Raw genomic sequence first — 24,708 nt, 5'->3', positions numbered from 1 at the left:
AAGACAAATGAACTAGTTATCCTCCACCTGATAGGATGTCCACTATATATATTGATCAAAACTTAATTACACATTGAATTACTAATCTACACGGAAATTCAAATGGTGAACAAAACCACATAGCCTCGGACAAAAAAATTCAAGAAAAAAATAAAAGAAACAAAATACTCTCGTCTATGATTAAATATTGATTTATATGTGTAAAGTATTTAATGATCCTTGAGATTTTAGGCATTTAGCTTTCCACGATCGTCTCCAATTTGGGCCTCCAAGATCCATGTTTCGATTCGTATAGCACCTTCTCTTCTAGGGTTTGTCTTATTTCCACACCATCATGATCATCCTGATCATCATCAACTGATGATGAGTTTCTTCTTCTGTCTCCGGTCACCGGAAAGATGCAAACCGGGAATATTCTCTTCAAATGGTTATACCGGCTTTCGTTGAGTGTCTCCGCGGCTTTGTTGGAGATGAGGGCGAGTTCTTCGTGTGTTAAGACAGAGAAGAGCATGTCGGTCGGGAGGAGGAGGTAGAGATGTCGTCTCGGCCGTAAAAAATCGTCAGGAGACACGGCGGTGACTCGTTGGCCGATTTGGAGTAGAGTTGAGTCGGTGATAAAGTGGCCAGAGTTTCGAGAGACGATGTCGGAGGTTTTGATGGTTTTTGAGAAAACGTCGAGAGTTCCCGTGAACGGAGCCAAGATTTTGACTACTCCTGAGGGTGAGTGCGATGATATGATCAATGGTGCGCAAGAAGATGTGTTCCCCATTATTATGATCAGAGTAGAAGAACGAGAGGAAGAGACAGAGAAAGAGAGAGAGAGAAGTTTCGAGGAATGGGCTGGCTTTATAATTTATGTGTATATAAATAGTTGCATTAGTTTAGGGATTCAGTGATGGTTAAGTATTAATTAATTTTTGTTAGCTGGTTGTGTACAACTGTGTGTATCTTCTTTCTCTTCGTATTATAGTTGTCGCTTCTTAACTTTATTGAGACTTTATCTGATAGATGTATTTTAAGTTATTAAACTACAAAAAAGTAAGGTTTTCGTTTCAACAACACTAATTAATTCATTACTTCACGTATACATATTGGCCGCTACATAATAAATTTTCATATAATCAAGTCAAAACTCGATAATTAATCAGATTCAGCCCTTATAAGACCAGCTGCTTATTTGTTAAATGTTTCGGTCTACGGAACAAAAAGAGATTACAAATATTATTAAATGTACATTAAGGTGTGACTTTTTGTTGTGACAAAGGTCATTTAGAACTAAATGTTCTCTTTCAGCAAAACAGCATGAATCAAGGCGGTAAGAGTAACTACAAAATATATTTGACTTTTTTTACAGTTTTCGGCCGTCCGATAAATCAACTATAGAAATTTTCAAGTGGTGGTATTTAATCAACATATACAAAATTAACTATTGTCATCATAACTCAAGTGTGTGTGTGTGTTTCTTCTTTTAATTTATGTGTTTGATACATTATGTGATTAATTAAAGATAATAAAACAGTAGTTTGAGATGATATATACGATGAGAAGAAAAAATCGAGTTTTCAAAATCCCGCTCTAGTGGTCTCTAAATATGAGTTCAATACATATATATTTAAGTAACTAATTATCTCCTAGAAGAGACAAGCCATTTTTACTTAAATTTATATAATTAACTATAATTAATACAAGCGACAAGCCATTTTTTTATTTGGTAAACGTAATTTAATCGAGATCAGTAGATTATTAATTTTCTGGTTTTACACCAACATACATGCTGTGAAATTTGTTTTTAACACAATAGGATAAAAGTGAATAAAAAACATTTGGATTAAATACGATAGAGTAGAGAGAAGAAAAGGCACATGGATGAAGGATGGGGGTGATTGTGAAGAGCTGGGGCGATTGGGCTGAGCTCGAGTCACGACGCTACCTAACTCATCATTAGACATGGCTTCTCCCTCCGTTTTGTTTTTCTTTTCATTTTTATACTTTTATATCTATAATATAAATTTAGTTCATTTGATTTTAGAAATTCCAAAAGCCAAAAACAAAGATTACATAAGTCGGTACCATGAAACAATATAATCTTATCATATATATACAGCTCTATAGTTGTCTGGATACATCCATCATACATATATAATAAAAGGCAAATTTGTTAGTTGCCACATTTTTATATGATCTTTAACATTTAATTTGTATTGTTAAAAACTAAAGCATTATAAAAAGCATGCTCATATATAATCATGTATAATGTAGATTTGGTATTCAGATGTAGACAGATAAATTCATGTTACTCTATAGACTAATGTTTATAATTTTAAATTAATAATTTTGTAGTTGATTTAGAAAATTATATAAATTGCATACGTATGTGTAAACTAAACAATACTAACACACAATTTAGTATCAATTATAATGCTTTATAGATGTACAATATATCAAAAAGAAAAAAATGAAACCTCGTGGATACATAAACACTAAAATGTGACTTGCGTATATCATCAGTATATGTTGTATTTGTCGCTGTCGGAGATCACACCAGTTCGAATTATGTGATTTTGTTTTGTAAAGTGCCCTGGACTTTGGACTCTACTTGTTTTGTTGTTTCTTGCTCGTTTTGTTGGCTTTCAATCTAAAAACTAAAATAAATTAAATCGAACCCATTTGATGAACTGTCAAAATGATTTAGTATATAAATAATTAAACAACACAAAGTCACAAACACTCGGATAACATTATATAAGCACATCCAATTTAGCTACTAAAGTGAAAAGGGATCTCAATTAGCTATCGTCAACATATTTTAATCAGGGAATAATTATTACATTATCTGGGAGTTGCAATGTCAAAATCTTGACAGGAGCTGAAAAGATAGCTTCCAAAAAGTTAGCTATCACACTCTAACGAGGTATACAAAATTACAAACTAGTGTTATTGTATGTTACTATGTTAACATATTAAGAAGAAAAAATGAGATATGTCTTTGTAAACTAGTGATTTGTATTGTAACATTATTAACATATTTCATTTTTAGTTTGCACTGATGTACATCATGTACATGTTTAGGAATCCTATAAATGCAAAAGGATAAATAATATACGAGTATGTTGCTTATTGGTAAAGAGTAGTTACTATTATTTGAAATGTCTTTTTCAAAAAAAAAAAAGTTGTTACTATTATTTGAATTTCTTGTTACATATGAATAATCAGTTTAAGTTGAAAATAAAAATGTTGCCGAAATATATTGGTCTGATTATTTTTCCAACAAATGAAAACCTACCTAATAAAAAAAGACGTCCGTGAAATAAATATAATTAAGAACGTAGATCAGAAGAAGAGTGTTGCCACGACAGCCGATGCAAAGCTAATTAGTCCCGCGAAGTTGATGGCCAGAGCTGAGCTTGTTGATTTGGTCGTCGAAGAAGCTGAATCTCCGGTGGAACCGCTTCCTGTTCATGCGTTTTAAAATTAAATTTAAAATATTCCACTATTTTTTATATATAAAAAGACGAAAACAAAATATGCCCCATAAGAAAACCATAACAATGATATTTAAATTTGATTTTTTATTTTTATTTTTAAAGATTTGAATTACTATTTGAATATGTGTATTCGTTACCGGTGAAAGATGCCGGAGGAGTTTTCGGGGTTGCCGGCGGTGTCGAAGACGAAGACGGAGTAGTACCTTCGTTAACAACACAGAATCAATCAACAGAGATAAGAAGAATTAATGTCGCATTAGGCTTAATTAAGAAATTCAAAAAGGCGTCACAATAGGCTAATTATAATCAACCAAAACGACGCCGTGTTGTGATGTTATACTCACCACCGGCGCTGTTTTTGCATTGAGACACGTCAGCTTTGGCGCCACAAGCGTTGGGGAGAACGAGAGCGTTTTCTTTAGTGAGGTTAAGCGATTTGAGCATATCGACGTTGTTGAAGACGGAGCAGAGACACATCACGTCACTGTCGACGATCTCCCTCAACGGCATGCAGCACGACGGAGGAGGCGGGGGACTCACCGAGTGAAGATACGGCTGACAAGGCATCAGTTTCTGTATACACGGCAATGCGTGCGCGTCTCCTCCTGCACCACCGCTAGGTGGTGTTGGTGTAGTCGCGGCGTTAGAAGACGTAACGGAGCAAACTACAAGAAAGACGGCGACGGCGACGGCGAATCTAACAACCTCCATTTTTTTATTTTTGTTTTGTCTTTTATCTTCTTTCTATCTTTAGATGCTTGTAAGAATCGATGTAAAAGTTGTAAACAAATGTGGTTATATATATATATATATATATATATACGCACTCGGTGGTTATAAATTTTGGTTTTTGAATTCAATCTACCTGATTTTTCGAGATAATATGGTTTCTCTGATCCTATCATTACGCTTTTGAACGAAGACTAAGCTCTGGATTAGTGAAATTTTGACTTGACTTAAATTCGTTAAAAATCCCAATCCAAAAATCAATGTAGAATATATCGTTACATTTTTATTACAAGAGTTGCCAATTGTAAGAGTTTTGGTGTTTGTTTGTGTAGAAAGTCGAATGATACGACGTAACCTTAAATAAATGGGCCTATCATTATTATTACATCGTAACAGACATATAAATGGGCCGCCTCCGTCCAGTTTTGTTCGTGGGCAAAAGCGGACCAAGCCTATTTAAGCCCGTTCAAAATATGGGCTTGTCTATGACCCGTCCATAATAAATTGGACATAGGTAAACCATGGACAGCTTGTCCATTTTGACCGCTCTGATCATAACAATACAAATTATTTTTGTTCTTTTTATTTTATTTAGTGCGATTATTTTTGTTCTGGAAAATTTCCAAAAAAACATCAATTATTTAATATTTGCCGGAAAAAATATGAACTTTTTTCGTTGCCAGATAAATATGCAAAATATTTTTTAATTGATAAAAAATACACAAACTATTATATTTTTCCAGTTTCTCCTCGTCTCCGTTACGACCATTAACAGTATTGTAACGGAGTTACTATTTTTGAAAAAAAATTCCAGATAAAAATACAAACTATTTATTTTTGCCAGAAAAATACATGGACTTTTTTTTCTTTGCCTGAAAAATATATAATTTTCCATTTCTTATTTTTTCATTAACAATGTTAGAAATCAAAACTCATAATTTTCTCTGCTCTCTTGAACTTCATACAAGTTTTTACTACTATTTAGGATAACTAAATTCAAGAACATAAATACACAATTAGATTAATCGATTTCAAATTTCTCAATTAGTGTTGTTTTTGGATTTATAACTTTACAAATTTTGAAACTTCATCAACACTTAAACTCTAAAATTTTATGAGATCTCCACCTTTGTAGACCTTTGTATACCTTTCATACTCCATTTGCGCATGAGATAAGGTCAACAAATACTTGATCATTGTTTTTGGCACATACTCCATCTGCGCTTGAGATAGAGTGGTTTTCAGGAGGTGAAAAAAAAAAGAAGACTTTCATTTGATTTACAAAAGTGGAGATCTCATGAAATTTTAGAGTTTAGTGCTGACTAATTTAATTGTGTATTTTTGTTCTTGAATTTAGTTATCCAAAGAAAATTATGAGTTATGATTCGTAACATTGTTAATAGAAAAATAAGAAATAGAAAATTATGTATTTTTCAGGCAAAGAAAAAAAAGTTAATGTATTTTTCTGGCAAAAATAAATAGTTTGTATTTTTTTCCGAATTTTTTTTCAAAAATAGTAACACCGTCACAATACCGTTAACAGTCGTAACGGAGATAAAGAAAAATTAGAAGAAGATAATAGTTCGTATATTTTTTATCAACTAAAAAATAGTTTATGTATTTTTCTGACAATAAAAAAAATTCATGTTTTTTTTGTAAATATTAAATAGTTGGTGTTTTTTTGGGAATTTTCCCATTTTTGTTTTTGTCTTCAGAAAAGTTTATGCTTTTGGGTTTTGGCATATAAGTTAAAAAGGCTTTTTGGATATGGCTATCCACGTATGACTGTACGATGCATTAATCTCAATTTAGCTAAATAACAATAATAACTAGTTCATCATATGTAATATATATGATATATATATCTACAGAAAGAGATACGTATGAAATTGGCTCGTTGACTGTTGTATATTACAATCGGAGGAGGAAACGGGGTGATCGGAGAACATGGGAGGTGATGGTGGCGTTGTTGGGTTTGTTGGTCTTGATTCTTTCAACTTCGAGTTAGCTTCTTCTCTTCTTCGTTCTGGGTTTATAGTTCAAGCATTCGAGGTCAGTTGCTTCCAATTTTTTTTTTTTGTTTTTTGGATATTATTCTGGAAAACCAGGTTGATCGGGTTTCAATTATTCGGAACCAAACATGTGAAATTTGTGGGGTTTGTAGTAATTTCGAAATTCTCAGTCTATCTCCCAGGAGTTCAATTGAACTGAAACAAGTGAAATTGATTTGATTAGTAGTGCGGGATTTTGTTGATTATTGCTTTGTCTATTGAAATATATATAAGGAGGAAAGCTAAATTGTTTTTTTTTGGGCAATCTAAATTGTTTTATCTAAATTCCACAGATAAGTACAGACTTGGTGGAGAAGTTCACTGAATTGGGAGGACACAGATGTGACAGCCCTGCAGATGTTGGGAAAGGTGAAAGATACATGGAAAATAAGTTCAGATTTTCAAGGGAAAATGGAATTTTTGTTTACTGTTTATCGAGCATTCGATATCTAGTTTTAGTTGTGTTTCTGCTGCTATCTCGTTTCATGGCTTTGTTTATTACTTGTGATACTGTTTTGTGTCATGTTATTTACTTTGCTTCCTTTATCTTCTGTGTTTGTTCTTAATTAAGCAGGAGCAGCAGCCGTGGTGGTTTTACTATCCCATCCTGACCAAATTCAAGATGTTATTTTTGGTGATGAGGGTGTTATGAAAGGTATTCCCTAAGATTCTTTACCTCACAGTTTATGAACTTTATCTCAGAATTATTGTGTAGGAGGAGACTGTATGCGTCGTTTTTCTCTCGCAGGTCTACAGAAGGGCGCTGTATTGCTTTTGTCTTCAACAATATCGCCTTTGCACCTCCAGACGTTAGAGAAACAACTTACAGGTTTCAGTTTGATATTTTGAGGCATGGTTTGCCTTTCATCTCTGTATTTTGGCGCTTTTCAGTTGTGAACTGTAAATGGGATTTGTTTCTATTGCAGAGGATAGAGAACAGATTTTTGTAGTCGATGCCTATGTTTTAAAAGGAATGTCTGAGCTTCTTGATGGAAAACTAATGGTATATATTCTCTTTTCCTTGCTAAGTTTGTTACGTTGGTGGAGGAGTACTGTTGTGCTCGTTGATTCATTGTTTAAAGTCGCATGTTTACTGTACTTGTAGTAACTCTTTTCTTTCATACTTATAAGATAATAGCATCTGGAAGATCAGATTCAGTCACAAGAGCACAACCTTATCTAACTGGTAAAACTAGTTAACTCACGTATTTAGACCCGCTCAAGATGGAGACTTATTGCGAATTAATTTTGTCACTGAGACAATTTCTTTGTTTTATTCAGCAATGTGTCAGAAGCTTTACACCTTTGAGGGAGAAATTGGTGCTGGAAGGTATGGAACTTTCCAGGTCATATATAACCTTTTCGTGATCACTACAACTTCTAAGAGTTCGACTGCCTGTTTCCTCATCTCGAGTCATATCAATCATGATGCTCAAGTTGTTTGCCGAAATATTATGAAATCTATGAGATCTCTGGTCATAATATGCATGAAACAAAACCTTTGATGAATCTAACTATTCCCCTGCACTATAGGTTAACCCACTGATCTCGTTGGGTTTTTTTTTTTTTGAACCAGTAAAGTTAAAATGGTGAATGAGCTGCTTGAGGGCATTCATCTTGTTGCTGCCGTGGAGGCTATATCTTTAGGTTCTCAGGCGGGTGTGCATCCGTGGATACTGTACGACATCATTTCCAATGCTGCTGGAAATTCATGGTATGCAGTATGCTTTATGCTACAAGGACGTTCCTTCCGCTATGAGTAATAAAAAGGACTTCCAGTACCAAATTGGAGAGATATTGATAGTAGGACTGTTATTGGTTACAGTGTTGACGACATTTAGTGTACTACTAGATCTTAAGTATACACTCATTTAGAGGAGGGAAAAAGAATAAGCTGAATAGTTTAATTCTGGAAGTTTCGAGAATAGACTGTTGCAAGTATGTTGTAACTACAGCATGGTTTCTTGTTTACCAAATTTAACTGGAGGACAAATAGATTTGTTTTTAGCTTCTCAGTTAGTCCCATTGAAGATATATCTGAATGTTTATGCCAAATTGACATGCCCGTCTTTTGATCATGGCTTTCTCAGGATTTACAAGAATCATATTCCGTTGTTGCTAAAAGATGATATAGAGGGTCGCTTCCTGGACGTTCTCTCTCAGAATCTGGTATGATACATCAACTTGAAAGATGATTCGTTGTCATTCTTTTGGTCACAGGAAAATAAGAAAGAGAGAAATGCAAATTTTAGCTCCAATTTATTTTATTTCCTTACTGTGATTAAGTCTTGATGTTTAGCATATGTGACTAATGAGACGCTAACTGACTTTCCGATGGCAAGGGCATTGTTGAAGATAAAGCCAAATCGCTCCCATTTCCTGTCCCACTTTTGGCAGTTGCACGCCAACAACTAATCCATGGTATAAATCAGTATGATATTATGTCCTCTTTTGACAATGATAACGACCTCTTTTCCTTTATTTAATTATATGCATAACTTTCCCCTCTCCAGGAATATCACAGATGCAGGGAGATGATACAACTAATTCATTAGCTAAGGTTCGCAATAAAGTTTTCTTCATCTGTTTTCTAGTTCTTTGGAAACTTGTGGAGGCTGTAACTGTATGGAAAATACTGTCATAGACCATTTACATGACACATGACTCTCTAATGAAAGGTTCACATTATGATTGCTCAGATCTGGGAAAAAGTACATGGTGTTGGCATATTAGAAGCAGCCAATAGAGAACTTTACAAGCCAGAGGATTTGGCCAAAGAAATTGTCTCTCAAGCAAAGCCTGTGAATAGAATTGGTTTTATTGGTCTTGGAGCAATGGGTTTTGGAATGGCAGCGTACCTGTTGAAATCAAATTATTCTGTCCGTGGTTATGACGTAAGCTCTCTCGACTGTGAATGTCCTAGGGATTCGATGGTCTACATGTTCAGATTGTGTTAGTGGGCTTTAATTAGTTATATGAGTCAGTAGTATAGGTACATGTCTACTCCTCTACTAGTTTCCTAGTTTATAGAGGCTCTTGGTTTGCCTCCCGCTAGACTTTTGGCTGTAATGCATATATAGATGCCTTTACTTTTGGCTGTTAGTAATAGTGACATAATTTCAAAAAGAAACGCTGTTTTATCACTCTTAAGCAGTAAACGTGCCACTTTGTTAACTGAATGTTGATCGTGATCTGAATTTTAGGTATACAAGCCAACGCTTGTAAGATTTGAGAGTGCTGGGGGACTGGCCGCAAATTCTCCAGCTGATGTGACGAAAGGTACTCCTCAAAAGCAAATAGAATACAGTGTAGATGTGTCATTCTAAGATGAAGTCATTTCCCCTTATATCAAGTCATTTCCCCAGAATAATGCGTATAATCTGTTTCTGCTCCTACAGATGTAGATGTTCTTGTAATTATGGTAACAAACGAAGTTCAGGCTGAAGATGTCCTGTATGGACATCTTGGCGCGGTTGAAGGTATATCTCTGTGTCCTAAATTTCTCAGTAGTGGAGGTTAGAGCTAATTATTCTATTCAAATATTTCAGCTATTCCATCTGGAGCAACTGTTGTACTTGCGTCAACAGTTTCTCCCGCATTTGTTAGCCAACTTGAAAGGCGTCTAGAAAGTAAGTTTTTCTTTGCTTGATGATATAGGAATATCCTTATAGATGTAAGTGTTATCAGTAAGCCGCTACAGTAATACCTGTTGCATTCTGGATGGTCATATGCACCGTTGGTCAATTTTTACTTTCACCATAAATCATAATCTTTTACGGTTTCTTGACTGGGTACTATGATTTTTTTTATATATACTTGGGTAATGTTGCAGATGAGGGAAAGGACCTAAAGCTGGTTGATGCTCCTGTATCTGGTGGTGTTAAGAGGGCTGCCACGGGGGAACTTACGGTATGAAGTTTAGAAACCTATCTTATGTGTCTGTAAGGAAGCTGAAGTTGTATAATTTTTCAGATAATGGCTTCAGGTACCGATGAAGCACTTAAGTCTGCGGGACTTGTGTTATCAGGTGACGATTTCCTGTTCACTTTTCTGGTGAAATATTTCATGTTCACATCATAACCTGGATGTGCCTGATTATATTTGTCTTTTTTGAGCAGCTTTAAGTGAGAAGCTCTACGTGATTAAAGGAGGTTGTGGGGCCGGAAGGTAATTTTGTTTTGATCTTTTGTTATCACTATCACGATCCTTTCTTTACTGACATGGACACCTTCACTTTCTTTGTTACTTGTTCATTCGATGTTCTATAGTGGTGTAAAAATGGTCAATCAATTGCTTGCGGGAGTTCATATTGCATCAGCTGCCGAGGCAATGGCATTCGGAGCTCGGTTAGGTCTGAATACTCGAAAGCTATTTGATGTTATTTCCAACAGCGGTGGAACATCTTGGTATGCATTACGTAGATCTTTATGGAATAATCATCTCTGGAAAATTTTGTGTTACCATCAACGGCTTTAACATTTCTGATGAAAAGTGCATCAGTCTGATGCTCTGCAAAATGTTAACTATCTTAAGCCTAAAGCCTTGTCTTCATGAAGCCATTTGCTTTTCCTTGTTGATATCTTGTTTTACAAGTTTATGAGAAATGCAATTGTGTTAGCCTGTTAGGTCATAACGATTCTTTTTTAATATCCTGCTTGCAGGATGTTTGAAAATCTTGTTCCGCACATGCTGGATAATGATTATACACCATATTCTGCTCTTGATATATTTGTTAAGGATTTGGTAAGATTAGTTACTGTAATCAATTTGTAAACTTGTTTTGTTTTCTAAACTTATGTTAGAGTTGTGACTGTAGGGAATTGTTACCCGAGAAGGTTCATCCCGTAGTTCCACTCCATATATCAACAGTGGCACACCAGTTATTCGTAGCTGGTATACTCCAATCTTTTAACTGTTCTCAATTCATCTTGCACGTGCATCATTTTTGTCCTACGTTTTCAACAATGCAAATTATTATTTAAGAGCTCAGAACTTGGGTTAAATATAGAGTTAAGAGTTTCATGTGGTCAAAGTTTCTTTAATTATATAATCAGAAAACTTTCTACTTTTACTGAGCTATACTACTACTATAGTTCCTTTTCCTTTATGCCCATAAGATGGTGACAAATATGCTTAGAGATACTTCCATTTTACAGGCTCTGCTGCGGGCTGGGGACGGATAGATGATGCTGGAGTGGTGAAGGTATAATTTTCACCTGTCTTATTCCTAGAGCCAAAATTGCAGTTGAATTTGAGACAGCTTTTGACTGTTAGTCTCCGTTTCTCTATAAACAATAAAAATCCTCTTTTAACTTGAAAGGGCTGCAATTGAAAATGTTTGCTAGTAAATGTAAAATTTACAGTTTATGAAATATTTTGAATTTTTCTCTTATAATGATGAACTATTGGACGCAAGATCTGCTTATAGTGTTTGCTAGGTATCTTTATTAACCATAGATGGAAATGTGGAGCTACAACAGTATCAAGATTGGTATATTGTATGTTTGGTGTGACTCATGTAGCTGTAAGTAACTAAAAACCGTATTATTATATTTATAGGTATATGAAACCCTTGCTGGGATTAAAGTCGAAGGGCGACTTCCTGTTCTGAAAAAACAAGACCTACTGAAATCTCTTCCATCTGAATGGCCTATTGACCCTACAGCTGACATAGACTAAATATGGGAAACTCGAAGACATTGGTTGTTCTTGATGATGATCCAACCGGGACACAAACAGTTCATGACGTAGAGGTTCTAACCGAATGGTTAGTTTTGCATGATTTCTCATGACACTGAACTTGTCGTGTCAACACAAAAGAAATATCATGAATCTTTCATTGAAATAGCTGGCAAGTTGCTAACCTAGAACCCAATGGAAGGAACGAATAATTGGTTAATGTTTTTCCCTACATTTTGACAGGAGTGTTGAATCTATTTCTGAGCAGTTCAGAAAAAAGCATGCATGCTTCTTCATCTTAACAAATTCAAGGTCATTGAGCTCTGAGAAGGTCAAGACATTTTTTTTATGTGTAGACTATTTATTGGAGATTTCTATGTCATGGAATAATGAAAAGTTAAAGGTACATTAACTTCAGCAATTGGAAGCTCTAACTGCATATTTCTTCAACAGGCTAGTGCGTTGATCAAAGACATCTGTTCCAACCTATGTACTGCATCAAAAGAAGTTGGCAACGCTGACTACACAATAGTTCTGAGGGGTGATTCAACATTACGTGGTCATTTTCCTCAGGCAAGTCTGGTAACACTATCATAAAATGGCACACTATTATTTCAATGTTACGATTTTAGCTTGGCATCTGTAGATGTCATTACTTGATATTATGAACCTTACAGGAAGCAGATGCTGCTGAATCAGTACTGGGGGAAATGGATGCATGGATTATTTGCCCCTTCTTCCTTCAAGGAGGGCGTTATACTATTAATGATGTGCATTATGTTGCAGATTCTGATAGGTATATCTTTGTGAAAAACATGTTTAATTTTTTTTGTTTGTTTCGAACTTCTAGAATCAGGGAAAACTTCCCTTCAGAGAAGGAAGATTGATAGTCTTCATCTTGAATATTGCAGTCTCGTTCCTGCAGGAGAGACTGAGTTTGCCAAAGATGCATCCTTTGGATATAAATCCTCAAATCTGCGTGAGGTTTGAATGCTTCCGACAAGAGAATCGTTTATGTATAGTTTGACTTTCTAAGAAATTGTTACCATCATATTTGATATGATTCCAGTGGGTGGAGGAGAAAACCGCTGGTGGCATTCCTGCTAACAGCGTTCAGTCGATCTCAATCCAGCTTTTAAGAAAAGGTGGCCCTGATGCAGTGTGTGAGTTCTTATGCAATTTAGAGAAGGTAAAATTTTCAAGCAGATTTTATGATGACTTGCTTTCAGTGAACTTAGGTGGTCTTCATAATTTTGGAATCTGTTAGTTCCCAGCTGTATAGTCTTACCTCTATCTCGATTTCTTATGTAAATCAGGGGTCTGCATGTATTGTCAACGCAGCTAGTGAAAGAGACATGGCTGTATTTGCAGCAGGGATGATCCAGGTAAGCCGCCCAATTCTTCCTCCAGTCTTTCTACTTTTTTTTTTGAGGCATATTCAGTTAGAGGGTACATATCTTTTTCTCTTATATTTTTGGTCCCTTACTCCCTTATTTCGATTGAACATTATATTTGGCAGGCAGAACTGAAAGGGAGATCCTTTTTATGCCGCACTGCTGCTAGCTTCGTGTCTGCTCTATTAGGGATTATTCCAAAAGATCCTGTTTTGCCAAAAGATTTTGCATCTGACAAAGAAAGCAGTGGTGCACTAATAGTTGTAGGCTCATATGTACCGAAAACAACAAAGCAGGTTTGCGTTACCTACGAACACAAGTATCTTAGTTATGTTTTTAATGAAACAAAGGTAACGAGTCCTGAGTCCATTTTCTTCTTTCAAACTAACAGGTTGAGGAACTTCAGTCACAACATAAGCAGAATTTAAGGAGCATCGAGGTAAAAGAAGTAGATGTAGCGATACTTATAACAGTATCTCCCAGTAGTTATGCATGATATTTTTGCTAAGTTCTAGCTATGATCAACAGATCTCTGTAGAAAAAGTTGCTCTTAAATCTTCCGAAGTGAGAGATGAAGAAATCAGAAGAGCTATTGAGATGGCCGATGCTTTCCTTCGAGCTGGCAGGGAGACTCTGATTATGAGCAGTCGTGAACTCATAACTGGAAAAAGTAGTTTCTCAATTCTAAATCAATAAATTTATTTTTTTCGTTGGTATTAAGTCATGACTGAGGAATATCATCATTAACGGTTCTGGTATTCACTTGACAGCATCTTCAGAAAGTCTTGATATTAACAGCAAAGTGAGCTCCGCTTTGGTTGAAGTAGTGAGCCAGATAACTACCAGACCTCGTTATATTCTTGCTAAGGTATTTTGGCAAGCATTTGTTGCTTCTAGATTCAGCTTTCCAACTCATAAACTGTTTGACACAATTCGTCAATGCACAACCGTTTTTGGTCCAGTATCTTTCGATTTTTTTTGACATTGTAACGACCTTGTTTAGGGGGGAATTACGTCATCAGACACAGCAACAAAAGCACTTAAAGCAAGACGTGCACTTGTGATTGGTCAAGCCCTTGCTGGTGTTCCAGTATGGAAGTTAGGTCCAGAAAGTAGACATCCTGGAGTCCCCTACATTGTCTTCCCAGGTATATATTAATTTGGTTCAAACCATTCAATTAATTATAAATAGGTATTCTTAATAAACTCTTTTCCCCATATGTAACAGGTAATGTTGGCAACGGCACAGCTCTTGCAGAAGTTGTGAAGTCCTGGTCAGTTGTAGCTGGACGGTCGACAAAAGAGCTGCTTCTTGTGAGTATACCTCTCGTACTGTTGCCTCAATTTTCTCTTCATATATTGATGTTGTGTTTCTATGTAAAATAGAAAGCAGAAATAGGTGGATATGCAGTTGGAGCATTTAACGTGTATAATCTGGAAGGAGTTGAAGCTGTTGTAGCAGCTGCAGAGGAAGAAAACAGTCCTGCCATATTGCAGGTTAGTGTTCTGATTAAAAGTAAATTTCTGTTACATCAACGAGTAACCAAAGAATAACATTCTGTTCTGATATATGACATGAAAGCTGATCTTTTTTTTTTCTTTTTTTTTTTGCTTTGTTTTGGCTACGCTTTTAGGTCCATCCGGGTGCTTTCAAGCAAGGAGGCATTCCGTTGGTTTCTTGTTGCATCTCCGCAGCTGAACAAGCCAGGGTGAGTGGGATTTGTGACTGTTTTTTAATTCTGCGCTATTATAGAAACATACCTTTATTTTGGCAGTCATGTATTTTTGAACTCGCTAAGCAACTTTCATATGTGGTCTTTCCAGTCCGGAATAGATGCTAAATACCCAATACAAGGGTTTGACACTGAACTCCCTGATTAATATGCACAATGTGGCAGGTTCCAATATCCGTACACTTTGACCATGGAACTACAAAGCATGAGCTATTAGAAGCCCTTGAGCTAGTAAGTTTAAGATCTCTGTCTACTATGCTCAACCTCTTTGTCTTCTTCTACTTATTCCTAAATTAAAAAATTCATACTGAATTGATTCCGTGCTAGGGATTTGATTCAGTGATGGTAGATGGTTCTCATCTTTCCTTCACAGAAAATTTATCATACACGAAATCCATAACAGAGTTGGCCCGTTCTAAAAACATTATGGTGGAAGCTGAACTAGGTCGACTCTCAGGAACAGAGGATGGCTTGACCGTGGAAGACTATGAAGCAAAGCTCACCAACGTTCACCAGGTCCTTGTTGTTTTTAAGCGCCGATAAATCCAATATCTCAGCTAACAATTTGTGTCTGCTAAACCAAACTACAACTAAATTTTATGAGTTTTTCAGGCTAAGGAATTTATGGAAACTGGTATCGATGCTTTGGCAGTGTGTATAGGAAATGTCCATGGAAAATACCCCGAGTCCGGTCCAAACCTCAAGCTTGACTTACTTAAGGTTGAATATATTCTTGTGCTAAGCGAAGAAGTTCTATGATGTTCTGAGTTTGTGTCATTCTTATTCTAACTGATCGACATGTATATAGGAACTGCACGCCATAAGCTCAAAGAAAGACGTCGTTCTTGTTCTTCACGGAGCTTCCGGTTTGTCTGAGAAGCTTATCAAGGTGAGTCTATCTACCATGTTTAAAAAGTTTCTTGTTTGGTTAAATCAGCGCCAAAAGTTTCACTTTTGATCGAGAATTTGGTATGGATATAACAGAATTAACGTCTTTGTGGGCTATATGGAAATTTGAATGAGATCAGGAATGCATTGAGAATGGAGTGAGGAAGTTCAACGTGAACACAGAAGTAAGAAAGGCTTACATGGAAGCTCTTAGCTCCGGGAAGAAGACTGACCTTGTCGATGTCATGTCGGCAACAAAAGCAGCCATGAAAGCTGTGATCGTTGATAAGATCCGCCTCTTTGGCTCTTCCGGAAAAGCTTGAGTTGTTGATGAACAACAATGTCCGGTTTAGTACAGTTGTACATCACACATCCAAAGAATAAAAAACAAAAACAAAAAAAAACATTTTACATCCCATCCAAAAAATAATGAATGCATTTGTATTTTGTATGCAATGCACTGTTGTTGGAAATAAATAAAACATTTTTAGTACTATCTATTGTTCAGTGAAATATCTAGAAAAATGAATTAAAGATAAGAATTCGTTGTGATCGGATAAAACAAGTAATTTATTCGGGTGGATATGAATGATCCCTCCTTTACATTACATTATGTAATCCTCGCAATCTTCGCCGTTTATCTCCTCGTTCCCCGACTCAAAAATATTCCAAACTCTCACACACATTCTCTCTTCATTGGGATATTCAAATTCTTCTTTCTTTTTTCGTGTTCTTTTTTTTTTAACTCCCAAGTACATTTATTACCTTTACGAGTTGTTTCGTTTCTATCCACTGATGTCTAGTTGTCTACTCCTTTGTAATGGAGTTTGCTTCGTTTCTGAAGCTTTTGAGTCAAACCGATGGTTTTGGATGTGGGATCTTCGTTTTTGGTTGCTTCTCTCACTTCTTCAATCTCGTCTTCCTCTGTTTCTTGCTTCTTCTTGGACTCAAGTTTCTATTTTTAAATCGAATTTCTCAAAAGTTCGAGTCTTGCAACTCCTTTGAACATAAGGATTGCAAAAACAATGGGTTCGTTTCAGATTCTAAGATGGTTGATGGATTGGATCGGAAGAAGTCCATTATTTTACACTGGAGTTCTGATGTGTTGAGCTACGAGAACTGTGATCGTCTTATTCTACGTGATGATGATCACATCAAAAACAGAGACAGTACTGCGGCGTTAACGGAAACAGAGCTTGACGAGAAGAATCATCAGGAGAGCGAGGACGAAAAAGAGCCACGGTTTCGGAGCGATGTAGAAGACCAGGTTTTCGACGTTATTACTCTGAGAAAAATGGTGAAGAGAGAGAGGAAACGTGGGGATTGCATGAAGAAAGAGCTGGAGAAGGAGAGAAGAGCAGCTGAATCAGCTACGGAAGAAGCCATGGCTATGCTTCTGAAGCTACGGATGGAGAAAAGCGTTGTGGAGATGGAGGCAATACAATACAAGAGAGTTGCCGAGCAGAAGCAACTCTATGATCAAGAAGTGATTCAATCGTTACAGTGGATGTTGATGTAACTTTTGTATTCTATGCATATATAAATGAAACAAAAATTAAAGTATGTTTATGGTTCCGATTAAACCAAACCGGAAATTGAATTTAGTGTTTTTAAGACAAGTCAAGTTACGTGGCGGGTGATTATTGGATGCGTGACAACAAATTAACGTGGCAATTTATGGTTTGGCTGAAAGACGTTATTACCCCTTTTATCTTCTTTCTTTTTTTCTCATCCTTTCTAAAACACGATCGATCGGATCAGTGAGAAACTGCGCCGGCGACGACGAAGAATACGGTGGAGGAATATAGGGTAGAATGAGAATCTCAGGTTTCGGAATTGTGATTCTCTCTGTACTCATTTTCTATTTCGTGGAAATTAGCGTTCACGCTCGTCCCGTTGTTCTCGTCCTATCCAATGACGATCTCAATAGCGGCGGCGACGATAACGGAGTCGGAGAGTCCACTGACTTCGATGAGTTTGGGGAATCCGAACCCAAGTCCGAGGAGGAGCTTGATCCCGGTTCGTGGCGACCGATCTTCGAGCCAGAAGACTCCACAGTCCAAGCCGCGTCGCCGCAGTACTACTCCGGCCTCAAAAAGATTCTATCGGCGGCGAGTGAGGGAAATTTCAGGTTGATGGAGGAAGCAGTGGATGAGATAGAGGCTGCTTCTTCAGCTGGAGATCCCCACGCGCAGTCCATAATGGGATTCGTTTACGGGATTGGAATGATGAAGGAGAAGAGCAAAAGCAAGTCGTTTCTTCACCATAAATTCGCAGCTTCCGGTGGTAATATGCAGTCGAAGATGGCTCTTGCGTTCACGTATTTGCGACAAGATGTAAGTAAAGATGGAAACATTGATTTGTTTGCTCTTTATGATTAGATTGAAGTTTGCTTAAGCTACAATGGTGTTTTATTGTATGATATAGCTGAGTTTGTAATTTGACTTTGCCATTTTGTTACAGATGCATGATAAAGCTGTTCAATTATATGCTGAATTAGCAGAGACGGCTGTCAATAGTTTTCTGATCTCAAAGGATTCTCCGGTGGTTGAGCCAACTAGAATTCACAGCGGAACTGAAGAAAACAAAGGTGCTCTGAGGAAGTCCCGTGGCGAGGAGGATGAAGATTTCCAGATATTGGAATACCAGGCACATAAAGGGAATGCTAATGCCATGTACAAAATTGGGCTGTTCTACTACTTTGGCCTGCGAGGGTTAAGGCGTGATCACACCAAGGCATTGCACTGGTTTTCGAAAGCAGTAGAAAAAGGAGAGCCGAGGTCAATGGAACTTCTCGGGGAGATATATGCTCGAGGAGCTGGTGTTGAAAGAAATTATACCAAGGCACTTGAATGGCTTACGCTTGCTGCAAAAGAAGGTCTCTATTCAGCATTTAATGGAATTGGCTACTTGTATGTTAAAGGTTATGGGGTAGATAAGAAGAACTACACTAAGGTAAAATTCTCTTTATGATCTCATACTTCCCAGGCTTGTTTGTTAGTTTAGCAGGAATTATTTAATCATAAAGGCATAGATTAGTCTAACATTCCATTGATATATGCCTTCAAATGCAGGCAAGAGAATATTTTGAGAAGGCTGTTGACAATGAAGACCCCAGTGGGCATTATAACCTTGGAGTTTTGTATCTTAAAGGCATCGGAGTCAAAAGGGATGTGAGGCAGGCAACAAAATACTTCTTTGTTGCTGCAAATGCTGGTCAACCAAAGGCTTTCTATCAACTCGCCAAGATGTTCCATACTGGAGTTGGGCTTAAGAAGAACCTGGCAATGGTAATTATTTTTAGATTTCTGAGACTTTTCTACCTAAACATGGATGCCAGATAAACTTACTTATGTACATAAAGTTTCCTATCTAAAATTCAGAAAAATTAACTTACAGTTTTTTGGTTATGTTAAATCTCATTACCAAAAGATGTTACTTGCACAAGAATGTGGAAAGCTCTATTTTATTGTTGATGTTATTGATAGCTCCTTATTAGTATTATAATGTCTGACCAGAGGTTGTATTTTTTAATGTTGAGGTATGAGTGATATTCTATAAGGGATCAGGGTGCCATATAGTACTTGCTTGTGTTGATGGTAGTCTGTTTGTTATGTTTTCACTTTCTCCTTTTAAATGTTTAGGAATTTGCTTTGAGCACTTTGGAGACATCTCCGGCCTTTTTGAGAGCATTTGTGATTTAATTACTCGTTCATGTTCCTCGCATTTTGGTTGCAGGCGACTTCATTTTATAAGTTAGTAGCCGAAAGGGGACCGTGGAGTTCCCTCTCGAGATGGGCTCTTGAAGCTTACTTAAAAGGTGATGTGGGTAAGGCTTTGATCTTGTACTCAAGAATGGGAGAGATGGGTTATGAAATAGCACAAAGTAACGCTGCCTGGATCCTTGATAAATACGGTGAAAGAAGCATGTGCATGGGAGTATCTGGGTTTTGCACAGACAAGGAAAGACATGAGCGGGCTCATTCTTTGTGGTGGCGTGCCTCTGAACAAGGCAATGAACATGCTGCTCTGCTTATTGGAGATGCATATTACTATGGCCGGGTTAGTTTTCCTCGTATTTAAATTTAGATCATGAACATGAACTGATAAGTCAAGACATGTTAGTATGTTACAGTGGCTGCATTAGATGTGAATCAGCTAAAAGAAACTTCATACTAATCACCAAATTTTCTCTTGCTCTTTGATCTTTAATTAGGGAACCGAGAGAGATTTTGTGCGTGCAGCTGAAGCATACATGCATGCTAAATCACAGTCAAACGCGCAAGCAATGTTCAACCTCGGTTACATGCATGAACATGGAGAAGGACTTCCCTTTGATCTCCATTTAGCAAAACGTTACTATGATGAAGCCCTCCAGAGCGATGCAACCGCGAGATTGCCAGTTACACTTGCTCTCGCTAGTTTATGGCTCCGTAGAAACTATGCTGACACCTTCCTGGTAAAATCTTTCGTTCTTATACTAATAGTTTGATGCAATTGAAACAGATGAAAGAATGACAAAAGAAGAAATACGTTTGTTTGTTTTTATTTTACTGGTAGGTGAGAGTTGTGGATTCATTAGCAGAAGTGTATCCGAAGGTAGAGGCTTGGATAGAGAATGTGGTGTTTGACGAAGGTAATGCAACAATACTTACACTATTTGTCTGTCTCATTACAATTCTCTATCTCCGGGAAAGACAACGTAGGCAAGTCGTTGTCGCCGATCAAGTTGCTGCTGACGTAGCACAACCCCTCGATGCTGATGTGGCCCAACACCTCGCTGCGTTCCAACGGTAATCAAGTATAATCGTCTTTTTTTTTGGGGTGTAATAGCAAAGTATAATCTTCTTTTTTTTTTTGGTGTTTTGTTTGTTATTCTGATGTACAGTGTAAAAGTTAAAAACTTTACTTCGAACCACAATGTGTGATACTCTTACGTAGGGGCGGCCTGTGTCTCGTATAGATATGGCCCATTTTACGTTAAATTATTAACCGAGATTTTAAAGCTCAGTGAATCTTCTATGCCTCAGAACTTTAAAAAGATCATCTTGTCTTCTTTTTCTTTTGAATTTTGAACTAGTCGAGAAAAGCTAGATCTACCCATGCGTGTTTATCAGATATAGACTTCAACAATGCTTACGTTATATACCATGCGTGCTTATCAGATACAGACTACATAAGTTGTTTACAACTACAACATGAATTAGCTAAAAGAATGTAAACAAACAAACGATAAAAACTTAAATGTTTACACAATTCCAACAACAATAACCTTTTTAAGAGTTGTGTATATTAAATCATACTGTAAGTCTGCAATTAAGTACAAAATATAGGTAATTAGAGTAGTATGTGGCTATGTGTAGTCAATTTGTTTTGAAGAGTGTGAAGAATGACAAGCATTCCAAGAAGAGAATCTATGAAAGGAAAGGAGACATGGGACCTACTATACTTTTCGAATTGGTCAAGAAAATTAATTTACTTTATAGTCTTCTGTTTTTTACACATAATTCATTCAATATAGTGAAATTAATCCGTACTACTAAATTTCACCTTAGTTCTTTTTATCTTTATAGCCGTTAGTCCAAATCGATTGTTGGCAAAACCTTTATACAAACATTTTTGAACTCGAGTTAAATGTTACATTAGAGATCTCTCTGTTTTTTTTTTTTTTTTTTTTGGGAAGGACGAGTTTTTGTTGGAGATTAGAAAAAAAAAATAAAAAAACAAAAAAAAACTAGGATGGTTTAGTTAGATTAACTCAATAATGTTGTTGTTGTCTTGTTGACATCAAATTTTCTAGGTAGAATGATGATTTCAATTGAGATCAGATAACGAATATGATGAAGAGTTGATAATTTGATGATGGAAGGACAGTTACATTATTATTACTGTGTAAAAAGGAAAAAGCTATAACGCACTAACTTCTGGTCTGACAGTCTCGAGAAGTGTGGGTAACATTTGCCATTATTACATTCCCCAAATTCTCCTTTAATTTTTTTTTTTTTGTTTTTCTCTTAAAATCCCATAAAAAGCACTGAGAAGTAAGTAAACAACAAGTTGATTCAGTCTCACTCTTGCTCAGTAGAGAGCTCCATCAAATGGCTTCAATCAACCTCTTCAACTTTGCTTTCCTTCTTCTCCTCTCTCACGCTTCAGGTTATTTTCTTTACATTCCCCTTAGCTAGATATAGACCTCTTTAAGTTTCTGTTATTTTCTAGTCTTTGCTTCAACCTCGTCTATATGTCCATAAAAATGTACATAAATCTGAGTTGTGAAATATTCTACCATTGGTTAAAAAATGCACTTTTATTAGATACTTAAGTTTAACTTGAAGATTATTATTTCTAATAACACAAGCTAGCTTTGTTGTTTCTTTGTGAGCAGCTTCTACGGTAATCTTCTACAACAAATGCAAGCACCCAGTGTGGCCAGGAATCCAACCCAGCGCCGGCCAAAACATACTCGCCGGAGGAGGTTTTAAGCTTCCGGCTAACAAAGCCCACACTCTTCAACTCCCACCACTCTGGTCCGGCCGCTTCTGGGGTCGCCACGGCTGCTCCTTCGACAGATCTGGTCGTGGTCGTTGCGCCACCGGGGATTGCGGCGGTTCTCTCTCCTGCAACGGTGCCGGCGGTTCACCTCCGGCCACTCTCGCCGAAATCACCCTCGGCCCTGAGCTAGACTTTTATGACGTCAGCCTCGTCGACGGGTCTGTAAATAATCTTAACTTCAAATTTGCTTCCCTGTTTTTTTTCTCTCACTAATTTTGCTTCTTTTTTTTTGTTTGTTTGTTGTAATGACAGTTATAACCTGGCGATGTCGATAATGCCGGTTAAGGGTTCAGGTCAATGTAGCTACGCCGGTTGTGTAAGCGATCTAAACCAGATGTGTCCGGTTGGGTTACAAGTCAGGTCACGTAACGGTAAACGCGTACTAGCCTGTAAAAGCGCTTGCTCTGCTTTCAATTCACCACAGTACTGTTGCACCGGCTTGTTCGGTAACCCACAGTCTTGCAAACCAACGGCTTACTCCAAAATCTTCAAAGTCGCTTGCCCCAAAGCCTATTCTTACGCTTACGATGACCCAACCAGCATCGCCACATGTTCAAAGGCTAACTACATTGTCACCTTTTGCCCTCACCATCGCCATTTAAATTAGCCGAACAAAACAGTAAGAACTAAGAAGCAGCATTTCTCTATTAGCAACAGCATCTTGTTATGTTTCGAAATCTTGAGTTTTCTATCGCTACATTTGTAACACTAATGAAATGCAAATCCTACAATCATTATCAATTGAACTCATCCAACTTAGTGATGTGTTTTGTGAGTCTAAAATCTATATAAAGCCTTCGTGGACCAGGAGCAAAGATTATTGCTATCGTTTGCCATATATAAAAACACACACACACACGAAGTCCTTGAATGATATTTTTGATTATACCAATTAACAAATCTCTGGGACTGGTTGTAGGAGTCCACAACGAGAAAACAAAAACCTTCTCGTTTTAGGCTTTAGAATATAATAACTAAATGTGTGTCAATTCTTCAACCAAAGGAAATAGAATTGCGGTTATGCGAGTTCATGAAAGCGGGTCGTTGCAAAGAATCATTTACTGCTTTGAAAAATCGTAGAAACACGGATGAGTGTCGTAAACTCTGGCCTAGGCTCTAACTACTATCAGCCCATTTTGTCTCTTGTGAAAGCTTCTCAAGAACTGGTATATAAGGATATCTTAGTCTTCGCCGTATCCGAAGGGGTGTTATCGGAAGAAGAGGCGGCTCTGCGACTGAGCCACCTGTTGGATTTTGGGAATAAGCAGTATTGTATTTGGGAATAAATTCTTCTTAGGAGCAAAAAAAGTTTCGTTTGTTAGCTTCCCAACTATAGTTAAGAGTTAAGACTGGTTCTGTTTATTAATATGATTTGAGAGATCTTGATTTGCTCTTAAGGTTTTGTTGATGCCCATACATGCATGAATGTTTTAGTGAAAAAAATCTATTTCCTCACTTGAATGTGATTTGTTAGCTTCTTCGACAGACGAGGATCTTCCTTACATCTTTGTGCTTAAGATACCACTAGCATTTGTTTTCCAACTTCAATTTGATAATGACGAGGTTCTGTTTGGTTAGTGTCGTCTTATCAGTTTGAAACCCTCGAAGTGTCGTGTTTCTTGTTTGTAGGGAGAGACCAGAGATGAAACATTGCACAACTTTATCTCTGTTATTAGTCTCCATAAATGCACCATCTGATTCTTTGCTTTCTGAATGATTATTCTATTGAGATGACTAACCATGACTCATGCTTGCTTCTCAGCCATGGTTTGATGGCGTGCTAGGAACGATCTTTTCCATCTTTAAACTCAATGTTAAACTATACCTTCCATTTCCCTTTTGAGAATGACATCAAACAAGAACGTTGATCCGCAATGATTTTGGCACAGTCACCACAACAGAGATTGCTACCACGGGAGAGAAGTTTTTTTTGTTGTTGTTGAAATTTGTTAAAATCTCTATTAAAACAAGAAATTTGGAATTTTGACAAAAAAAAAAAACAAGAAATTTGGAATATGTGATGAAGATGAAGTTAACTGATTATCAAAAGTATAACTACTACTCTAATAAAGTACATAACTAAACCAGTCATTAAGAAGGCTAAAACAGAATACCAAAACAATCTAATCTCAAACTTTAGTATTTCATAATGTCATAATTAAGAATAACATAATGAGATTCAATCGTAATCTTTTGA

The 24,708-nt window shown here is 36.8% G+C and overlaps 5 protein-coding genes and 1 pseudogene across 6 annotated transcripts; 4 read left to right on the top strand and 2 right to left on the bottom strand.

Annotated features, from left to right (window-relative positions):
* Positions 1-820, bottom strand: LOC104775943 (uncharacterized). Its single transcript, XM_010499915.2, has one exon. The coding sequence runs from the start codon at positions 767-769 to the stop codon at positions 236-238; it is 534 nt and encodes a 177-aa protein (XP_010498217.1). The 5' UTR covers positions 770-820; the 3' UTR covers positions 1-235.
* A 2,331-nt stretch (positions 821-3,151) lies between these two features.
* On the bottom strand, positions 3,152-4,414 carry LOC104775942 (non-specific lipid transfer protein GPI-anchored 3-like). The gene is made up of 3 exons (XM_010499914.2): positions 3,830-4,414; positions 3,623-3,688; positions 3,152-3,452 (listed from the first exon to the last, which is right to left on the bottom strand). The coding sequence occupies exons 1-3, from the start codon at positions 4,194-4,196 to the stop codon at positions 3,331-3,333; spliced, it is 555 nt and encodes a 184-aa protein (XP_010498216.1). The 5' UTR covers positions 4,197-4,414; the 3' UTR covers positions 3,152-3,330.
* Positions 4,415-5,981: 1,567 nt separating this feature from the next.
* On the top strand, positions 5,982-16,455 carry LOC104775941 (uncharacterized; annotated as a pseudogene). The gene is made up of 42 exons (XR_015595331.1): positions 5,982-6,266; positions 6,559-6,634; positions 6,840-6,920; positions 7,014-7,094; positions 7,192-7,268; positions 7,397-7,451; positions 7,547-7,595; positions 7,842-7,979; positions 8,356-8,434; positions 8,608-8,686; positions 8,779-8,825; positions 8,965-9,159; positions 9,469-9,544; positions 9,664-9,744; positions 9,814-9,894; positions 10,098-10,174; positions 10,238-10,292; positions 10,384-10,432; positions 10,534-10,671; positions 10,927-11,008; positions 11,082-11,158; positions 11,422-11,468; positions 11,825-12,032; positions 12,188-12,275; positions 12,398-12,517; positions 12,622-12,740; positions 12,856-12,928; positions 13,014-13,133; positions 13,261-13,329; positions 13,464-13,634; positions 13,730-13,777; positions 13,867-14,008; positions 14,109-14,206; positions 14,342-14,486; positions 14,567-14,652; positions 14,725-14,835; positions 14,973-15,047; positions 15,237-15,302; positions 15,399-15,587; positions 15,684-15,791; positions 15,880-15,960; positions 16,100-16,455. The product of XR_015595331.1 is annotated as an uncharacterized LOC104775941 (transcript).
* A 19-nt stretch (positions 16,456-16,474) lies between these two features.
* On the top strand, positions 16,475-17,522 carry LOC104775940 (protein FLOURY 1-like). The gene has a single exon (XM_010499912.3). The coding sequence runs from the start codon at positions 16,780-16,782 to the stop codon at positions 17,476-17,478; it is 699 nt and encodes a 232-aa protein (XP_010498214.2). The 5' UTR covers positions 16,475-16,779; the 3' UTR covers positions 17,479-17,522.
* A 130-nt stretch (positions 17,523-17,652) lies between these two features.
* Positions 17,653-20,969, top strand: LOC104775939 (ERAD-associated E3 ubiquitin-protein ligase component HRD3A). The gene is made up of 6 exons (XM_010499911.3): positions 17,653-18,295; positions 18,423-18,914; positions 19,034-19,249; positions 19,698-20,021; positions 20,176-20,418; positions 20,520-20,969. Exons 1-6 carry the CDS (start codon positions 17,774-17,776, stop codon positions 20,754-20,756), a joined length of 2,034 nt encoding a protein of 677 aa, XP_010498213.2. The 5' UTR covers positions 17,653-17,773; the 3' UTR covers positions 20,757-20,969.
* Positions 20,970-21,638: 669 nt separating this feature from the next.
* On the top strand, positions 21,639-23,252 carry ATLP-1 (Pathogenesis-related thaumatin superfamily protein). Its single transcript, XM_010499910.3, has 3 exons — positions 21,639-22,115; positions 22,345-22,669; positions 22,764-23,252. The coding sequence occupies exons 1-3, from the start codon at positions 22,058-22,060 to the stop codon at positions 23,116-23,118; spliced, it is 738 nt and encodes a 245-aa protein (XP_010498212.1). The 5' UTR covers positions 21,639-22,057; the 3' UTR covers positions 23,119-23,252.
* Positions 23,253-24,708: the final 1,456 nt, after the last annotated feature.

This window comes from Camelina sativa, chromosome 3, assembly GCF_030686135.1.
Source record: "Camelina sativa cultivar CO46 ecotype springtype chromosome 3, ASM3068613v1".
Classification (NCBI taxonomy): Eukaryota; Viridiplantae; Streptophyta; class Magnoliopsida; order Brassicales; family Brassicaceae; genus Camelina; species Camelina sativa.
This window is presented reverse-complemented; position numbering and strand designations above follow the sequence as displayed.

Bases quoted from the DNA above. Each gene is read 5' to 3' on its own strand.
- LOC104775939 (XM_010499911.3), top strand. From the start codon at position 17,774: ATGAGAATCTCAGGTTTCGGAATTGTGATTCTCTCTGTACTCATTTTC. The intron at 18,915-19,033 runs GTAAAATTCTCT...CTTCAAATGCAG, and splicing joins ATAAGAAGAACTACACTAAG to GCAAGAGAATATTTTGAGAA. The intron at 19,250-19,697 runs GTAATTATTTTT...TTTTGGTTGCAG, and splicing joins TTAAGAAGAACCTGGCAATG to GCGACTTCATTTTATAAGTT.
- LOC104775943 (XM_010499915.2), bottom strand. From the start codon at position 769: ATGGGGAACACATCTTCTTGCGCACCATTGATCATATCATCGCACTCA.
- ATLP-1 (XM_010499910.3), top strand. From the start codon at position 22,058: ATGGCTTCAATCAACCTCTTCAACTTTGCTTTCCTTCTTCTCCTCTCT. The intron at 22,116-22,344 runs GTTATTTTCTTT...CTTTGTGAGCAG, and splicing joins TCTCCTCTCTCACGCTTCAG to CTTCTACGGTAATCTTCTAC. The intron at 22,670-22,763 runs GTCTGTAAATAA...TTGTAATGACAG, and splicing joins GACGTCAGCCTCGTCGACGG to TTATAACCTGGCGATGTCGA.
- LOC104775940 (XM_010499912.3), top strand. From the start codon at position 16,780: ATGGAGTTTGCTTCGTTTCTGAAGCTTTTGAGTCAAACCGATGGTTTT.
- LOC104775942 (XM_010499914.2), bottom strand. From the start codon at position 4,196: ATGGAGGTTGTTAGATTCGCCGTCGCCGTCGCCGTCTTTCTTGTAGTT. The intron at 3,689-3,829 runs GTGAGTATAACA...TTGTTAACGAAG, and splicing joins ATGCAAAAACAGCGCCGGTG to GTACTACTCCGTCTTCGTCT. The intron at 3,453-3,622 runs GTAACGAATACA...ACGCATGAACAG, and splicing joins TCCTCCGGCATCTTTCACCG to GAAGCGGTTCCACCGGAGAT.